This window comes from Peromyscus leucopus, chromosome 2, assembly GCF_004664715.2.
Source record: "Peromyscus leucopus breed LL Stock chromosome 2, UCI_PerLeu_2.1, whole genome shotgun sequence".
NCBI classification, from domain to species: Eukaryota; Metazoa; Chordata; class Mammalia; order Rodentia; family Cricetidae; genus Peromyscus; species Peromyscus leucopus.
The window spans coordinates 62101904-62118709 of record NC_051064.1 but is presented as its reverse complement, the minus strand read 5'-3'; the positions used below and the strand labels follow the sequence as shown (position 1 = coordinate 62118709).

The following is a 16806-nucleotide window of genomic DNA, read 5'->3' as shown; positions in this document are numbered from 1 at the left end:
AAAATAACCACACTAGTAAACAGAAAAGCAAATAACAGAGAAACTGAAAACCCAGCCTCTGAAACTGGCATCTCTGGCTTCTACCCCTGATGTGTGACCTTAAACAATTTAACTCTTGATGCCTGGAGAGGGCAGGCTTCTTGTCCATTCACAGGGATCTTCTAAACACCAAATGACTCAATTTCAGGGATTTGATTAGCATGGACTTGGCACACAGTGCCACATCGATTACACCTTGACTACTTGTGCCTGGGAGCAGTGGCTGTGCTGGGAATGCACATAGATAGACACACACATCAACAACTGAGATCACGGCCAGGGACAGGCCTCAGTGGGTAAAAGGCACTTGTTTCCAAGCCTGATGACAATGAGTTGGATCCCTGGGACTCAGATGGTGGAAGAAGGCTGACTCCATCAAGTTGTCTTCTGACCTCTACACACACATTATGCTATGTGCACACACACACACACACACACACACACACACACACACACACACACACACTCACACACACACACACATTTATATACACATATACACACATAAATAAAGGTAGTTTTACATTTTTTTAAGCTAAATTCATGCTAGGCAGTGCTGGCACACCCCTTTAATCCCAGCACTCAGGAGGCAGAGCCAGGTGGATCTCTGTGAGTTCGAGTCCAGCCTGGACTACAGAGCAAGATCCAGGAAAGGCTCCAAAACTACACAGAGAAACCCTGTCTCAAAAAAACCAAAAACAAAAAACAAAATAAATAAAAAATAAAAACTGAATTCATGTTGAAACACCAAAATCATTTCCAAACAAGTCAAAAATACAATTAAAACATTCAATGTTAACCCCACTATTTAGGTTTTCATTCTGGAAACACTAGTCAAGACCCTGAAATAGAAAAACAGAATTTTATAAATGCAGAAGAACAAAAGGTAGGGCCGTTGTTTACAGACAAGATACAGACCCGGAAAATACTAGAGAACCAAATAAAAACCTGCCAGAAACAAATAGGACCTGTTGGATTTATTAAACACATTTCCTATCCTGAAGGTAAACTGAAAAAAAAACACCTCAGGACACTATAACCAGGAGGCTAAGGCTTTTGGAAACCCACCTTGGCAATGTAACTTCGGAGATTCCCACATGCCCAGGGCCGTGCAGCGTGAAACTGTATCTCCTGAGACCCTGAGAAACCCTTCCTTGCAGCTGTAATGGACCTGACCACCCAGTGTGGAACTGTAATTTCCTGTGATGTAGCCACCAGGGACTTCAGGAGGGGTGCCACAGTCTATTTCTAAAAAACAAAACCATGCCAACTTCTTTACTTTATGAACACAAGTTTTCAGAATCCACCATCTCTCCACTCATACCCAATGCCTCACACCCCCCAGGCCCTATTTTAAGAAGAACACAGATTCATTTCCATGAGGCTTCTGAGCACATTTCCAGTGGTTGTCCTTATTGCTCCTCTGGCCCTCCATACACAACAGCATCCACACATGCACAAAACAGAAAGAATCAGCAATCAACCCTGACTCATGCTCACTAAAGAGACGCCTTGTCCAACAAAGTAAAAATCTGATCGCAAGCACCCTTAAATTAGGTGCACTTCCTTAATTTTCAAGGTCACTTTTGAGATGCTGGGCTCTTACCAGACCTAACAGGCAAGAGTTAATAGCAAAATATCTGTGAATTGATAAAGTTTATTAACACTTGAAGTTGGCTTTTTTTTTTACATGACTCTATCTTGATTAGGCCATTGGTTTTATTTCATAAAAATATGGGAAGCGATGTCTACTCATATCTCCACTACAGATCTATAAACACTGGAACAAGAGAAGATAGCACCACCAAATCTCACCTTCAGATGCGGCGTCTCTGGCGGACACCTACCTGTGCATAATGTGCCGTCCGTGCTTGGGTGGAAAGGCTCAGGACCGTTCTTTGCCAAGTATCCTTCCAGGCAGTAGCATTCAAAGCTCCCAGGAGTATTGACACACTGACCTCCATGTCTGCACAGGCCAGGAACGTCACACTCATCTATGTCTTAGGACCCATCCCAAAATATGAAAAGGGGGGAGGAAAAAAAAACAGAAAAGAAGGAAGGACATTGTGGCAGTCACCTTTTCACACTGTCCATCAACCCCAATAAATGCATACACTTGTTTGCCATTGTACTGTAATTTTATTTTGTTCCTTATAGGTTCTTCGTGTAAATTCTTTATACCAAAGACATTGAAAGCATAGGAAATGTTCAATAATAAATACTCGTCAGTGTGTTGACAAGTTAAAAAAATTCCCCAAAATGAGACTCAAAAAAAAACCAAACTATATTAGAGGGCTCAGGATGTAGCTCAGTGGCAGAGTGCCTGCCCAACGTAAATAAGGTCCTTGTTTCAAGGCCCAACACACACACACACACACACACACACACACACACACACACACACACACACAAAACAAAGCACTTAATGGCAGAGGAAACCCTTAAGTCACATCCTTGACACACAGGCATGAAGAACTGAGTTCAGCCCCCAGCACCCACATAAAAGCCGGGCATATCCAGAGACCCATAATCCCAGCCCTGGGGAGCGAAGACGAAGGATGAGTGCGACTCGCTGGCCAGTCATTCTAGCAAATCATTAGCTCCAGGATTGCTGAGAGATCCTGTCTCAAAAACCAAGGTGAAGAGAACCTGGGGAAGACGCTCAGTGTTGATCTCAGGCTCACATATGTGCATACACACACACACGCACGCACGCACGCACGCACGCACGCACGCACGCTTCTTCAAAAAAACCTATGCAGGCCCACAAAACGGCTCATCAGGTAAAGGTGCCTAACAACTTCAGTTTGATCCCTGAGATCCACATGGTAGGAAGAGAGAAGCTGCTCGTGTAAGTTGTTCTCTGGCTGCGATTGTGTGCAGTGGCGTGTGTGCATGTACACATACACGTGCACACGTATTACACTACATTAAAAAACTAACTTTAAAATTAAAAAACTAGGGCTGGAGAGATGGCTCAGCAGTTAAATGCCCTGGCTGTTCTGCTAGAGGCCTGGGTTCGATTTCCAGCACCCACATGGCAGCTCACAATCATCTCCAGCTCCAGTCCCAGGGATTCAGCACTGTCTGCTGGCTTCCCTAGGCGACAGGTATACACACGATGCACTTGTAATTCCAGCACATGTGAGGCTGAGGTAGGGGGCATGAGTTTTAGGCCAGCCTGGACCGTGAAATGAGATTCTGTCTCAAATAAAACCACCTGTAGGGTTGGGATGCAGCCCAGTGGTGAAGCTTTTACCTAGTGTGCTTGAGGACCTGGGTAAAAGCTACAGCACTACAAACAAACAAACAGTAACAAAAACTTCGGTTCCTGTAAAATAAGGATGCTCTCAAAGTAAGCTTATGTCCAAAATGAGCTGGGCATGGTAGTGAGTGCCAGTATCCCAGTACTTACGAGGCTGGAGCAAGAAGTTTCTAAGTTTGAGGCCAGCTTGGACTAGCTAGAACGCAAGAGCCTGTCTTAAAAAACCAGAAGTGCTGGAGAGACTAGGAGGTGGTCAAGAATGCTTGTGGCTCTTGCAGAGGACCTGAGTTCAGTTCTAAGCCTCCACATCAGGTGGCTCACAAATGCTGTAACTAGTTCCAGGGGATCCAAGGATGCTCCTGTCTGGCTTCTGAGGGCACTACATACACATGGAGCACATAGACACAGGCAGGCACATGTGTGCACATGCACATACTGCATAGAAATAAAAATAAGTGCCGGGCAGTGGTGGCGCATGCCTTTAATCCCAGCACTCGGGAGGCAGAGCCACGTGGATCTCTGTGAGCTCGAGGACAGCCTAGGCTACCAAGTGAGTCCCAGGAAAGGCGCAAAGCTACACAGAGAAACCCTGTCTTGAAAAACAAAAAAACAAAAAAACAAAACAAAAAAAAAAGAAAAAGAAAAAGAAAAAAAGAAATAAAAATAAGTATATTTTAAAAATCCAAACATAGTGTCACACACCTTTAAACCCAGTACTCAAGAGGCAGAGGCAGGAGGATCTCTATGCATTTGAGGCCAGCCTGGTCAACAGAGTGAGTTCCAGGCCAGCCAAGGGTGCATAGTGAGATCCTGTCTCAAAAATTAAAGAAAAAAACAACAACTAAATGTTCACAAAGTGGTGGGACACTTTCCTGGCATGCACATCAAATGCCCTGAATTTGATCTCCAAAGTGGCAAACATTAATAATAAATCAAATAAAAGATCTAAACTGAAGAAATGAAAGATCTAAACTAAAGTTCTTAGTATAAAACAAGTTACTGAAGAGTTAAAAAAAAAATGCTAGAAACAGGCAAGCATGGCTTTCCAGCCCACATGCACAGCGTGTGTGTGTGTGTGTGTGTGTGTGTGTGTGTGTGTGTGTGTGTGTGTGTGATGTGATGAAGAAGGGAGTCACTGGTTTTTCAGGGTTGGAATGTAGTTTGATCCCTGACATTAAAAGAAGTGGGGAGTGGAGCTGGAGACACAGCTCGGTGACTAAGAGCACCTTTTCACTCTTTTTGAGACCTGAGTTAGGTTCCCAGCACCCATACCGGGCCACTCACAACTGCCTTTAAAGTCCAGCTCCAGGGAATTCAACACCCTCTTTTGGCATCCAGAGGTATCTGCATACACATGGCGTATATTCATTTATATATATATATATATATATATATATATATATATATATATATTAATTTTTTTAAATAATAGAATTTTCTAGACATGTCTGAGACTTCCTTTGGTCGACCTAATACAGCAGAGGGAACATGGAGCCTGTAAACACAGTATCTTAGGATTTCTATTCACAAAGAGACACCATAACCACAGCAATTCTTATAAAGGAAAACATTTCATTGAGGTGGCTCTCTTACAGTTTCAGAGGTTTAGTCCATTATCACCATGGCAGGGAGCATGGCGGTGTGCAGGCAGACATGGTGCTGGCTACATCTTGATCAGAAGGCAACAGGAAATGGACTGTCTCACTGGGCATGGCTTGAGCATATATGAGACCTCAAAGCCCACAGCTTCCTCCAACAAGACCACTCCTACTCCAACAAGACCACTCCTACTCCAACAAGACCACTCCTACTCCAACAAGACCACTCCTACTCCAACAAGACCACACCTACTCCAACAAGACCACTCCTACTCCAACAAGGCCACACCCACTCCAACAAGGCCCCTCCTACTCCAACAAGGCCACACCCACTCCAACAAGGCCACACCCACTCCAACAAGGCCACACCTCCCATTAGTACCGCTCCCTCTGGGGGCCATTTTCTTTCTGACCTCCACACATGGTCTGTAAGAAGCCTGGCAGCTTCCTCTTTCTTTTTCTTGAAATTCTGTGGCCATGCTATAAGAAAGTCTAGGCTATTGTGCTTAGGAGAGGCCCCAAGGAAAGTCCCTGAGGAGGAATTGCCATTGGGATGGAGAAGCCATATGGGGAACTAAAGTGTAAGTATGGCGGTTTTAACATATGAAAGGCCTCCTCTTGTCTGTCATCTAAGGCACCAGTTCAGTGTACGCACACAGTCACTCAGTCCACAGCAGATACAAGAAGAATCATATGATTGAACCAGAAGTTGTGGGAAATATCAAATTGTTCAGTGTGTGTGTGTGTGTGTGTGTGTGTGTGTGTGTGTGTGTGTGTACATGCTCGTGTGTGAGTGCAGGCATACATATGCTGGCCTTGCCTTCCACCTCATTGGGGGCAGGTCTCTCTGTTGTCCCTCACTGGGGGCAGGTCTCTCTCTCTGTTGTCCCTCACTGGGGGCAGGTCTCTCTGTTGTCCCTCACTGGGGGCAGGTCTCTCTGTTGTCTAGTGCTGCATAACACCACACTAGCTGGCTCAGAAGACCACAGGGATCCCCGGCTCTACCTCCCATCTCCCCTAAGAGAGCCACATTACAGCTACCATGTGTCACCACATCCGGCTTTACACGGATCTGAGGATCTGAACTCCAGTCTTCACTTTATCCACGGAACCTTTTCCTCAGCCCATAATTTGCTCTTTAAGCCACTAAACGTGAGGGGCTCTTTGGGTGGCAGTGATAAACAATCGGAAAACCCTGAACACATGAAGGGCTCAAATATGTGCAAGTAAGAAAATAAAACATCGATTTTCAAGGGAGAATTTCTAGGAATACAATGAAATCTTACAAACAGAAAACAAAATGTGAATGCCAAAAATAAAAACTCAAAAAGGCATTAAGCCATATAGACAGGCTACTGCTGGAAAACAGGTTTGTGAATCCCAACTTGAGGAATCCTCCCAAGACACAGTGAAAAAGTTGGTGTGAGGCAGAAATCATGAGATAAAAAGCAAGGTCTTACAGAGGCAGATGAGAAAAGAACCGAGAACTGTTGAAGAGAAACTGAAGAAATAAAGGGCGGCTGAGCAAGAGCTCATCTCAAAGTGAGGGAAAGGTGCCCCGGCCCACACATCCCAATCCAAACAGTTTCAAGGTCACAAGCATGAACACTGCAAACAGAAGCTACTCTCCTGGGGACAACACAGGACTCTGGCTGAAAGAGCAAACTCAAAGCTGGCCATCAGGGCTCCGGAGGGGTGCGGCCCATGCCCTTCCGGTTGGCTCTTCCTGAAGCTCCGGTACCTGGTCCCCAGGGCCCAGTCTCAATCTTCCCATGGCTCGGCACAGGGCGTCTACTGCAGCCCTGTCCACACCTCCAGGAAGAAGGGCAAGCATGGAGCTGGTAGGGAAGGCAGTCTCTGATACAAGGACCAGAGCTACTTCAAAAGCCCGGGATAATAAAAGAAGGAAGGAGTACCACGACCACGTTCAAAAGCAGTCTCCAGAAGAACCAAACGACAGACACAAAAGCGGGTGTCCGGTAGCCTTGGTGAGGTGGGCTTTGGTGGGAAGATGGAAGATCTTCGAAACTCAGTGGTGATAGTGCGGAAATCTATGACTACAATAACCACCGGTGTACTGTACAGTTTAAGTGGGCAGGCACGTTTCAGGGTACTCGATGAAGCAGCCAGTTTTAAGAAAGAAAGAGCAAACCCGCTACGGTGGTTCGTACTTGTAATCCTATCACTTGGGGGGGGGGGCTGTGGCAGGTGGATTACTACCAGTTCAAGGCCAGCCTGGGCTACTTAGTAAGTCTCAGGCCAGCCTTGGCTACAGATTCATATCCAGCCTAGTGGAAGGAGGGAGCGAGGGAAGGAGGGACAGGCAGACAAGAATATACCTCTTGGGATAGATCATCAAAAACAAACACACAAATATGTGTGTATGAGTGTTATGTAAATGATAGTTGTTAAAAAAGAAAAGGAACACATATTGCACTGTAAAGTTTATAAAATTGGTGCAAAACATTGTGATAATGTTACAATACCAGTTTTAAGAGTTCAGTGACTAATGGGGAGCCGATGGGATACATGCAGAACTGTAAAAGTGATCTCACTTAGCCAGCTGTACACGTAGACTGTAAATCTACATTCAGATCATTTCTGAACTAAGACTATCATCTCAGTTTATCTGTTGAGGTCAACCAGGAAACCCTAGAATATACCTTGATTTTTGCCAAAAACAAAATAGGGGGAGGGGTTTCTTCAGCATTTCAGTCCACGAGTAACAGTATCCTAACAGGCAAAGTGTTCTCTCACTGTCAACATAGGATGTACTGCTGCTGGAGGTCAACTTGGGTTTAATTTGCATTAGACTTAATGCATAGTAGTCCAAGTTGTTGATCTCATGACTTTAAAAAGTAACTCTAAGAAAGTAAAATGGCCCTTCTTGGAAGACTAAAGAAAGACATCCAGCCACAGTTGTAAAAAGTCTCATCAAAACAATATACCCTTTTATGAATTATGCCTCAATTAAAAAAAAAAAGTAGCCCCAAATAAGAAGCAGCTCTGAAAAAGAAAATATAACTTAAGATATTTGAAAAAAACAAGGTGAATACAGGTTCAAAAATAATTAAGATACATTTTCTTAAGGCTACCTAGAATTAGGCTTTAAAGAATTCTACCATTTCAAGTTTACCACTAGTTACTAGATACCTATTTACAAACAAGATGTTCACCTTTTTTGTTCCTTTATCAAGAGAAAAATCTACCTTCAGACTATGAGGGTGGTGATGGGGAGGGACTAGAAAACAAGATTCAAGACTTCTTCTCTTTTGAAACATCCTTTTTCTCTAGATATTAGGATAGCTACACCAGCTTGTTTCTTCTGTGGTGTATGTTAGTGTGAGATTATCTATTGCTTGATTTTTCATGGATGTATTTAGCTTCTTTGGGTTGAATTTTCTGAGGCAAACCAAAGGTATATTTCTCAAGGTTCTGCTGCTATCAGCAGCGTTGATGGAGGATTTTTTTTTATACATTTGTAATAGATAGAAATAAACCAGAAAAAAAAGAAGAAAAAAAAAGTGGTGGAGGAAAAGGTGAACACTGCAAGAATACTCAAAAGGGCTGAGAGTTGCAAACGCCAAGAATGGCTTTGCATAGTAAATGGAATAGAACAGCTCTGAACTATAGCTTACTTTTTCTGGTTTGGTCTGATAGAATGATTGAATGCTTTTATACAAAAATCAGAGCCTTAAAAACAAGGATTTGGTGAGATTGTAAAATGGTGTGCCACTTTGGCAAAACAGTTTGGTGGTTGGTCAAAATGCAAAACATTGTTACTCTGTTACTCAACAATTCTACCCTTAGGAACATATCCTCAAACTACTGAAAATTGCACCTATGAAACATGTACATGAAGGTTACAGCAGTGTTTCTAATAGTAAAAAAGTTAAAACACCTCAAATAGCTATCAAATACTGAGAGAAATAAAATGTGGCTTATCATATAATAGAATATTATTAAGACATAAAATAATGAGAAACTGAAGATTAAATGGTTTGTGAACCTTCATAATTCATTGTAGATCTTTCCATTTCTAATTTATAAATACATTTGGGTTATAAATTATAAATGTATGCCTCCTGTCAACATTGTATACTTCTATTTGATGATTTCTGTGTCAAACATTATATGGAAATGTTTCCAAGTTAAAAAAAAATAAAATAAAAGTACCATCAAAAAAAAAAAAAAAGAAAAGGAAAACAAAACATGAAAGTCATTCAGAAATCCATAAATAAGAAAATAAGAAAGCTCCCGAGAAAAGGAATGGGAAGCTGTGAGGACTCACTCGACCTGACCTAGGACTTCCTGTCTGGAACACAGGGCTTCCCAGCAACTGAGTAACATTTAGAGTTCTAAGAAAGGGAACAAAACAGCAGGCTCTGGCTAAGCAATGGCGGTTCAGAATGATTTCAAGAATCGCACCACTGACATTTCTATTCTAAAAAAGAAGAGCTGAGAAAGTACTCTAGGCAGTGAATCAGACCAGAATAAAGCGTGTCAAAGGGAAGTGGTTGGGAATGTCGCTCAGACGCTGGAGGCCTGGGTTCATTTCCCAGCACTGCAAAAATATTGAGGGAAATTAAAGATACCAGGAAGAATGAGGAGGTCGAAAACCAGTCAAACAATGATTGACAATACAATCACAGGACTAGGGGCTGTGTTATGAAAAGAGTCTTAAAATATAAATAATACAAAATAAAACCAACATCAATTTGGGTCAATTTATTTCTTTTTTACATTTACATGTATGTTTGTCTGCATGTGTGTATGCGCATCATGACCGTGCCTGGCGCCCAAGGGAGCCAGAGAGGGCACCAGATCCCCTGGAACTAGAGTTCTAGATATGGTTCTGAGCTGCCAAGTGGGTGTGAGAATCAAACTCAGGTCCTTTGCAAAGGCAACAAGTGCTCTTAACTGCTGAGCCATCGCTCCAACCCTAAGGACACATTTTAAGATGATTTTGTCCCTGGAGACATCAACACCATTGCTAGGTTTGACTCATTCTAGCTTGTACAGTACTTCTGCTCACCTGTCAATTGAACAAGAAACAGCTGACAAAGCTATTCCACAGACCACAGCAGTAGAGACAGCCACCCCACCTTCTCTAGGAGACATCTTGAAAAATATCGAGTGAGAATAAATGCAGGGCTTTTCATTGCACTTCCAAATGTGGGTAAGTAGCGAGAGTATGGAAAAGACGTGGGACTTCTGGCTGCTGACCAACGCTGGAGGAGTCAGCACAGTCATTATCAGTTAGCTTTGTGTACAGTCACTCAACAGCCTAATAGCCATAATTGTCATAATTATTGCTAATAACGATAATGGCTGCATGTCATCTTCCACATGTCAAGCACTGTCCTAAACACTTCATTATTTATTAAATACTATATTCATCTTATTTAATTTCCACAATAGCCCCTTTGGAGGTTACTAAAGCAGACAAAATGGTTAAGCAATTGGTTCAGACAGCAATGGAAACTCCAGGATTCGAAGGCAAGTACCTACCTAGAAGTCCACATTCAGAACCACTCACTACCATCATCCAATTGTGCATTATCGCAATCAATAGTTCTCTATCTTATGGAATCGAAGATGTAATTAATTGCCTTAGTTAAGTTCAGATGTGCCTATCACATACAACTGAGATTGCTGTGACATAATTTTGACTTTTTTTTGTTTTGTTCTTTTGAAACAGGGCTTGTATAGCCCTAGCTATCCTAGAACTTGCTCTGTAGACCAGACTAACCTCAAACTCAGATCTGCCTGCCTCTGCCTCCCAAGTGCTGGGATTAAAGGCATGTACTATCACCACCTGGCAATTTTGAATTTCTTTTAAGATTTCTTTTTATTTACGTGGAATGTATGCATGCCTTTGTGTATATGTGCCACATGAGTGCAGGTGCCCTTGAAGGCCAGAAGAAGATGTTGGATCCTCTGAGCTAGAGTTACGGGCAGTTGTGAGCCATCCAACGTGGGTGCTGGGACCTGAACCCAGGTCTTCTAGAAGAGCAAGTGATCGTAACTACAAAGCAATCTCTCTAGTCCCATGACTTTGATTTTTAATCATCTGCTGCCTTATAATGTTTAGAATTATCCCTTTTCTAGTCCATTCTAGAATCTTGACTGATTGACCTATCAAGCTTACCAGAATTACCCCCTGAGGTGGGAGAGAGTCCATGTCGTCATCAAGACTTCGTGTTTAATGATAGACTATTTCCGTTGATAATTTGCACTGCACTTGAGTATTGGAGCTGAACATCTGAGTAAATATGTAACATTTTAATGATAAAACAATACTGTAAAAATGACCATCTTAACCATTTTTAGGAGTACAGGGTAGGACATTAGGAACAGTCACAGGGTTGTATGCCACGGCCCCCGGCAGCCATCTTTGGGACTCTTTCCATCTTGTAAAAGGGAAGCTCTGTGCCTATCGACATTAATGCCCTCAGGTCCCCCTCTTCCATCCCCTGGCAAACACCGTTCTATTCCCTGTCTCTATAAATCTGGCAATCTTGTGCCTCAGTGGAATGTTTCCTCAACATCATGTCCTTAAAATTCATGCACTCTACAGCATGTGTAAAATGTGTGTGTGTGTGTGTGTGTGTGTGAGAGAGAGAGAGAGAGAGAGAGAGAGAGAGACAGACAGACAGACAGACAGACAGACAGACAGACAGAGACAGGGAAAGAGGGAGAGACAGAGAGAGAGAGACAGAGATCGGGAGAGAGAGGACTGAATCTAGACCATTGCCCATGCTAAGCATGTGCCCTGTGTTGTGCCCCTCCTTCCTTCTGAAAGCTGAACCACGCTGCCTGATGTGCACTATCTCCATCTCCCATCTGTGAATGAACAGCTGGAGTACTTCTGTGACGTTCCTTGGCTATCATGAACAATGCTACTATGAACGCGGGTGTACAAACGTCTTTTTAAGATTCCAGTTTCAATCGTTTGGGGCAAATGTCCAGAAATTGAATTGCAGAACCATGTAGTAATTTTATTTTTAATTTTTGAGGAAATATCATACCATTTCTTCACACAACACCCTATTTTACATTTCCACTTGGAAAATTTCCTGGAGGAAACCCTAAGGCAGAAACAAGCCAAATGGGTGGTTCACCACAGAGAGCAGGCAGTCTGAGTGTGATTACACATTTGAGCCGAGGCCAGGTCAGGCTCACGCACCAAGCAGCAGGAGAGAAGCAACTTGGGAACATTTGCTCTCTTAGAAAGAGTTTCCTGCCCTGGGCAAAGGACAATTGACCTAACCCCGACTGGGAAATGGGTGAGAACTGAGATCCAGGCATGAAGGTGTGAGGCGGACACCGACTGGGAAATAGGTAAGAACTAAGATCCAGGCATGAAGGTGTGAAGCAGACATGGACTGGGAAATGCGTGAAAACTGAGATCCAGGCATGAAGGTGTGAGGCGAACACCGACTGAGAAATGGGTGAGAACTGAGACCCAGGCATGAAGGTGTGAAGTGGACACCTGTGAGAGAGACATCCCAAGGAGCTGCTAAGTGGCAACATTCCTCGGTTCTTTTTGTCACTTTCTCCTTTCTCAGCCAGGGGTGAAGGGGGTCCCATTCCTCCAGAAGCAAGAGCACAAGGCCCAAACAACGCAGGAAATTCCTGTGACGAGGCTGCTGCCATGCAGGATGGTACACAAGACTTGGGGACTCAAAAGGCATGGGGAGGTCATCCTGAAGCTTTCGACAGACCCTGGGAGACCCATGCCTACTTGGAGGCCCCTGGGCAGGGAAATGACAGTCTCCAGCCTCACTCCACACGGGTCTCCGTTCTCTCCACTAACTCTCAGACTACTCTCACACTGCTGTTGCTGAAGACCTTGCCTCATGGCAAGGTTTCGGTGACTTGTCAGAGTCATGCAGGGCATCTTCAGACCCCAGAACATTTTCTGGCTTTCCAGAATCGACTGGTGTCAGTCCATACTTGAACCACTGTAGCTCATTCCTCCTCTATCACTGGTGACCTCCGAAGATGTCTGTCACCAGCTCTGGAGCCTGACTTAGACTCTGCAAATGACAACATATTTCTAGAAGAAGATCCCTCAGAATACAGGGACCGGGGCTCCAAACAAACACTGGATAAAGGCTGATACCCCCCAAACTGCACCTACACCCCAACTAGCATCCACTCATGTCTCTCTGGCAACTGATTTTGAAGTGTTGGGCTTCTGAGCACCAGCAAGAAGAAAGCACCCATCAGCTTTTACAAGGGGCCAATAGACATCAAAATGAAATGTCAAGGGAATGACCGCCAGGGAATATGGGCTTCGTTATGGGGTTATGGCCACTGGCAACAGTAGCATGACTGTAAATATCCTAAACCCACTAATTAAACACTTCCAAAGAAGGGAGATTAGTGAATGTGAATTGTGTCTCTTTCTCAAAATGGGAACGATCACCAATAATTGCAAGAAACAGAATAAATACACGAGGGCCCGTGCAGGATCTTGTCCAGGCAGGCTGGCTTTGGTTAGCTGGCACCTATTTGACCCTTGCAGAAAATATTTTCTTCTCTCTTTTCCTGTTCTTTGCCCCCTCCCCCACTTCATCTTTCCAACTTCTGTTTGTTTGGTGTGCAAACCAGAGATCAAACCCAGGACCTTGCTTGTGCTAGGTAAGTGTTTCTACCACTGAGGCTACAACCCTAGCTCCATTCTTTCTTCCTATCTTTTGGGTGTTTTTTGTTTTGTTTTGTTTTTTTCTTTTATGAGACAGGGACTCACTGTGTAGTGTGGCTTTGCCTGGCCTGGAACTCACAGAGATCCACCTGCCTCTTCCTCTCAAGTGCTAAGGTTAAAGGTGTGCACCACCACACCTGGCCATTTGTCCTAACTTTTAAAAGTTGAATGCATCCTTCAAAACAATACTGATGCAGTTTTTAAAGAACAATCTCAGGTATCATGTCTCCTAGACCATCCCAGGTCTCTTCCTCGATGCTAAGATAAGGGCCACCCTTGGATTCCAGATAACACCTTTGATCACTTTTCACTAACACTGTGACAGGAAAATTAATTGTCTGCCTGTCATCTCCCACTGGTACTTCCTTGGCAGAGAAGAAAACCATTAGAAATGTATCTAAATGAGCTTGATAATAGATCATCATCATACACGGTTTTTAAAATTAGCATCTCACCAGGCATAGTGTTGCACACCTTTAATCCCAGCACTAAGGAGGCAGAGGCAGGCAGATCTCTGAGTTTCAGGACTGCCTGGTCAATGGAGTGAGTTCCAGAATAAGTTCCAGAACAGTCAGAGCTACACAGAGAAACACTGTCTCAAAAAAAAAAAAAAACAACTCTTCTTATAATGTGCAACATCTTATAATATGGCAACATCACAACATTTCGTTTTGTTTTGTTTTTTTGATTTTTCGAGACAGGGTTTCTCTGTGTAGTTTTGGTGCCTGTCCTGGATCTCACTCTGTAGACTAGGCTGACCTTGAACTCACAGAGATCCGCCTGGCTCTGCCTCCCGAGTGCTGGGATTAAAGGCGTGTGCCACCACCCAGCATCACAGTTTTAGAACCACAGAGCAGTAATTTGTTGCAAAGACAACATGACACTGGATACAATGTGTTCTCCGAGACAATATTCTCGTTCTTGGTAAGAAAAAGCTGAATGAATGAATGTATCCTTCCAGGAATTTCATCTTGGCACAGGTCAAGCAGAATGGCAGAGTCCAGAAGCTGCGGTTCCTAGCCAAAGAAAGATCAAACACGCTCTGCTTTCCTTCCTTCCCTGAAAACCAGGAAATACCACAAAGCTTTTAAACAGTCAGAGTCTATGTCAAGCAACTCAGAACCACGAGGAGTTTCTGGTCTCTCCCCTTTGTGACTGACTGTTCAGGGACCTGAGAAAGCTGAAGAGCTGTATTATCAGGATATGCTACCTAGAAACAGAGCTCGCCCAGAGTCACGAACATCAGGAGGGCTTTTCTCATGGCTTCTATTCAACCAACATATGCCCAGGAATCTCACCAAGATTACTGTGGTGCCAAAAGTCACATTCCTAACTCAGCGGAGCCTGTGTTGGCAAGTCCTCTTCGTGACAATGCTTAGACCTCCCATGAGGCACAGAATCCCTTGGCATTTAGTGGGTGCTGTGCTTAGTTACAGGAACATGTACCTGGCACGCGGTCTCCAGAGAGGCCAGCCTCATGGTTCATTATAAAAAGGTTTAAACACAAGCCAGCAAGATGACTCAGTGGGTATGAGAACCTACTGCTCAAGCCTAATAACCTGAGTTCAATCCCCACAACCAGCAGGAAAAGAATAGAACTCCGAAGGTAGTTCTCTGACATCCTCCCCACAACACACACACACACACACACACACACACACACACACACACACACACACATATGCACACAGGCCTATTTCCTCTCTCTCTCTCTCTCTCTCTCTCTCTCTCTCTCTCTCTCACACACACACACACACACACACACACACAAACACACACACACCATACACATATACATCATACATGCACACATGAACACACATACTCATAAACACATATAATAAATTTTAAATGTTTAAACCCAGAAAACTAGAAAAACAGTAAATCAATTACCAGGCACCCACCCTCCAAAAAGCATAAATTATCCAATCAGTGTTCACATTTTGTCATTTAAAACTGCTCACAGAAATCATAACACAAAACACTTCATAATAATGCCCCAGACAATTCAACATCTTTCAAAATAATAACGTTCTATAGACCACAGTATCATTAGCCCATCTAACAGCATGTCTTCATTGGGGTTTCCATTGCTCTGATAAATCAGCATGGCCACAAACAATAGCTTGGGAAGGAAAGAGTTATTTTATCTTACAATTCTCAGTTTATACTCCATCCCTGAGAGAAGTCAGGGCAGGAGCCTGCAGGCAGGAGCTGATGCAGAGGCCATGGAGGGGTGCTGCTTACTGGCTTGCTCTTCATGGCTTGCTTAGCCTGCTTTCTAATAACAACCAGGATCATCTGCCCTGGGGTGGCACCATCCACATCAATCATTAATCAAGAAAATGCCTAACACGTTTGCCTATAAGCCAGTCTTTTTTTTTTTTTTTTTGGTTTTTTCGAGACAGGGTTTCTCTGTGTAGCTTTGCGCCTTTTCCGGAGCTCACTTGGTAGCCCAGGCTGGCCTCGAACTCACAGAGATCCGCCTGCCTCTGCCTTCCGAGTGCTGGGATTAAAGGCGTGCGCCATCCCTGCCCGGCATGGAGGCATTTTTTTCAACTGAGGTTTTCTCTTCCCAAATGACTCTAGGTTGTGTCAAACTGACATAAAGCTAGCCAACCCATAATATTAATTCTCTAATGCTGACTAATACTACTTAGTCTATGTCCAAGGTCAAGGCTTTCCACCGTGATTCTACCCTCCACTCATCAAGTGCTATGTCAACACCAAGTGGCCGTCGCCACAGCCCCCTTAGTACCTGTACAGAAGGTGCCATCATTGGGAATGAATGTCTTGTTGTTGTTTGTAGCTCGGTAGCCTTTGTGGCAAATGCAGTAGAACCCTCCAGGGGTGTTGTGGCAGGACGTGTGGTTCCCACAGATCACAGTGGCTCCAAACTGGCACTCATCTTTATCTGCAGATGGACACACAGAAAGGACTCACACCAAAGCTTCCTGTCCACACCATGTGTCTCACCCAGAGTCCTCTCGCACTGCAGACTAAGGGATCTCTACTCTGTGACAACAGCTTACTGGTCTCTTTGTTTCTCCAGCCTCATGCTTTCCAGACTAACGGGAACCAGACTCTCATAATTATGCACCTGCTGTATATGAAACCACAAGAGAAACACAACTTTCTAATCTGGGAATCCATTTTCCTTGAAGATTGGCAGCAGGTTAGTTTTTAATTTT

General features: G+C 43.8%; 1 protein-coding gene across 6 annotated transcripts in view; it reads right to left on the bottom strand.

Annotated features, from left to right (window-relative positions):
* Window positions 1–16806, bottom strand: part of Susd1 (sushi domain containing 1) — a 124495-nt gene that overhangs the window by 94755 nt on the left and 12934 nt on the right. For all 6 annotated transcript variants that reach the window (XR_005090833.1, XM_037202626.1, XM_037202625.1 and 3 more), the window contains exons 3-5: window positions 16374–16529; window positions 1887–2039; window positions 1108–1287 (exon numbers count right to left, since the gene is read on the bottom strand). Coding sequence is in view for 5 of the 6 variants with exons in the window: in XM_037202626.1 (XP_037058521.1) it covers window positions 1108–1287; window positions 1887–2039; window positions 16374–16529 (489 nt within the window). In the remaining variant the exon portion in view is untranslated. The remainder of the gene's footprint in view (window positions 1–1107; window positions 1288–1886; window positions 2040–16373; window positions 16530–16806) is intronic.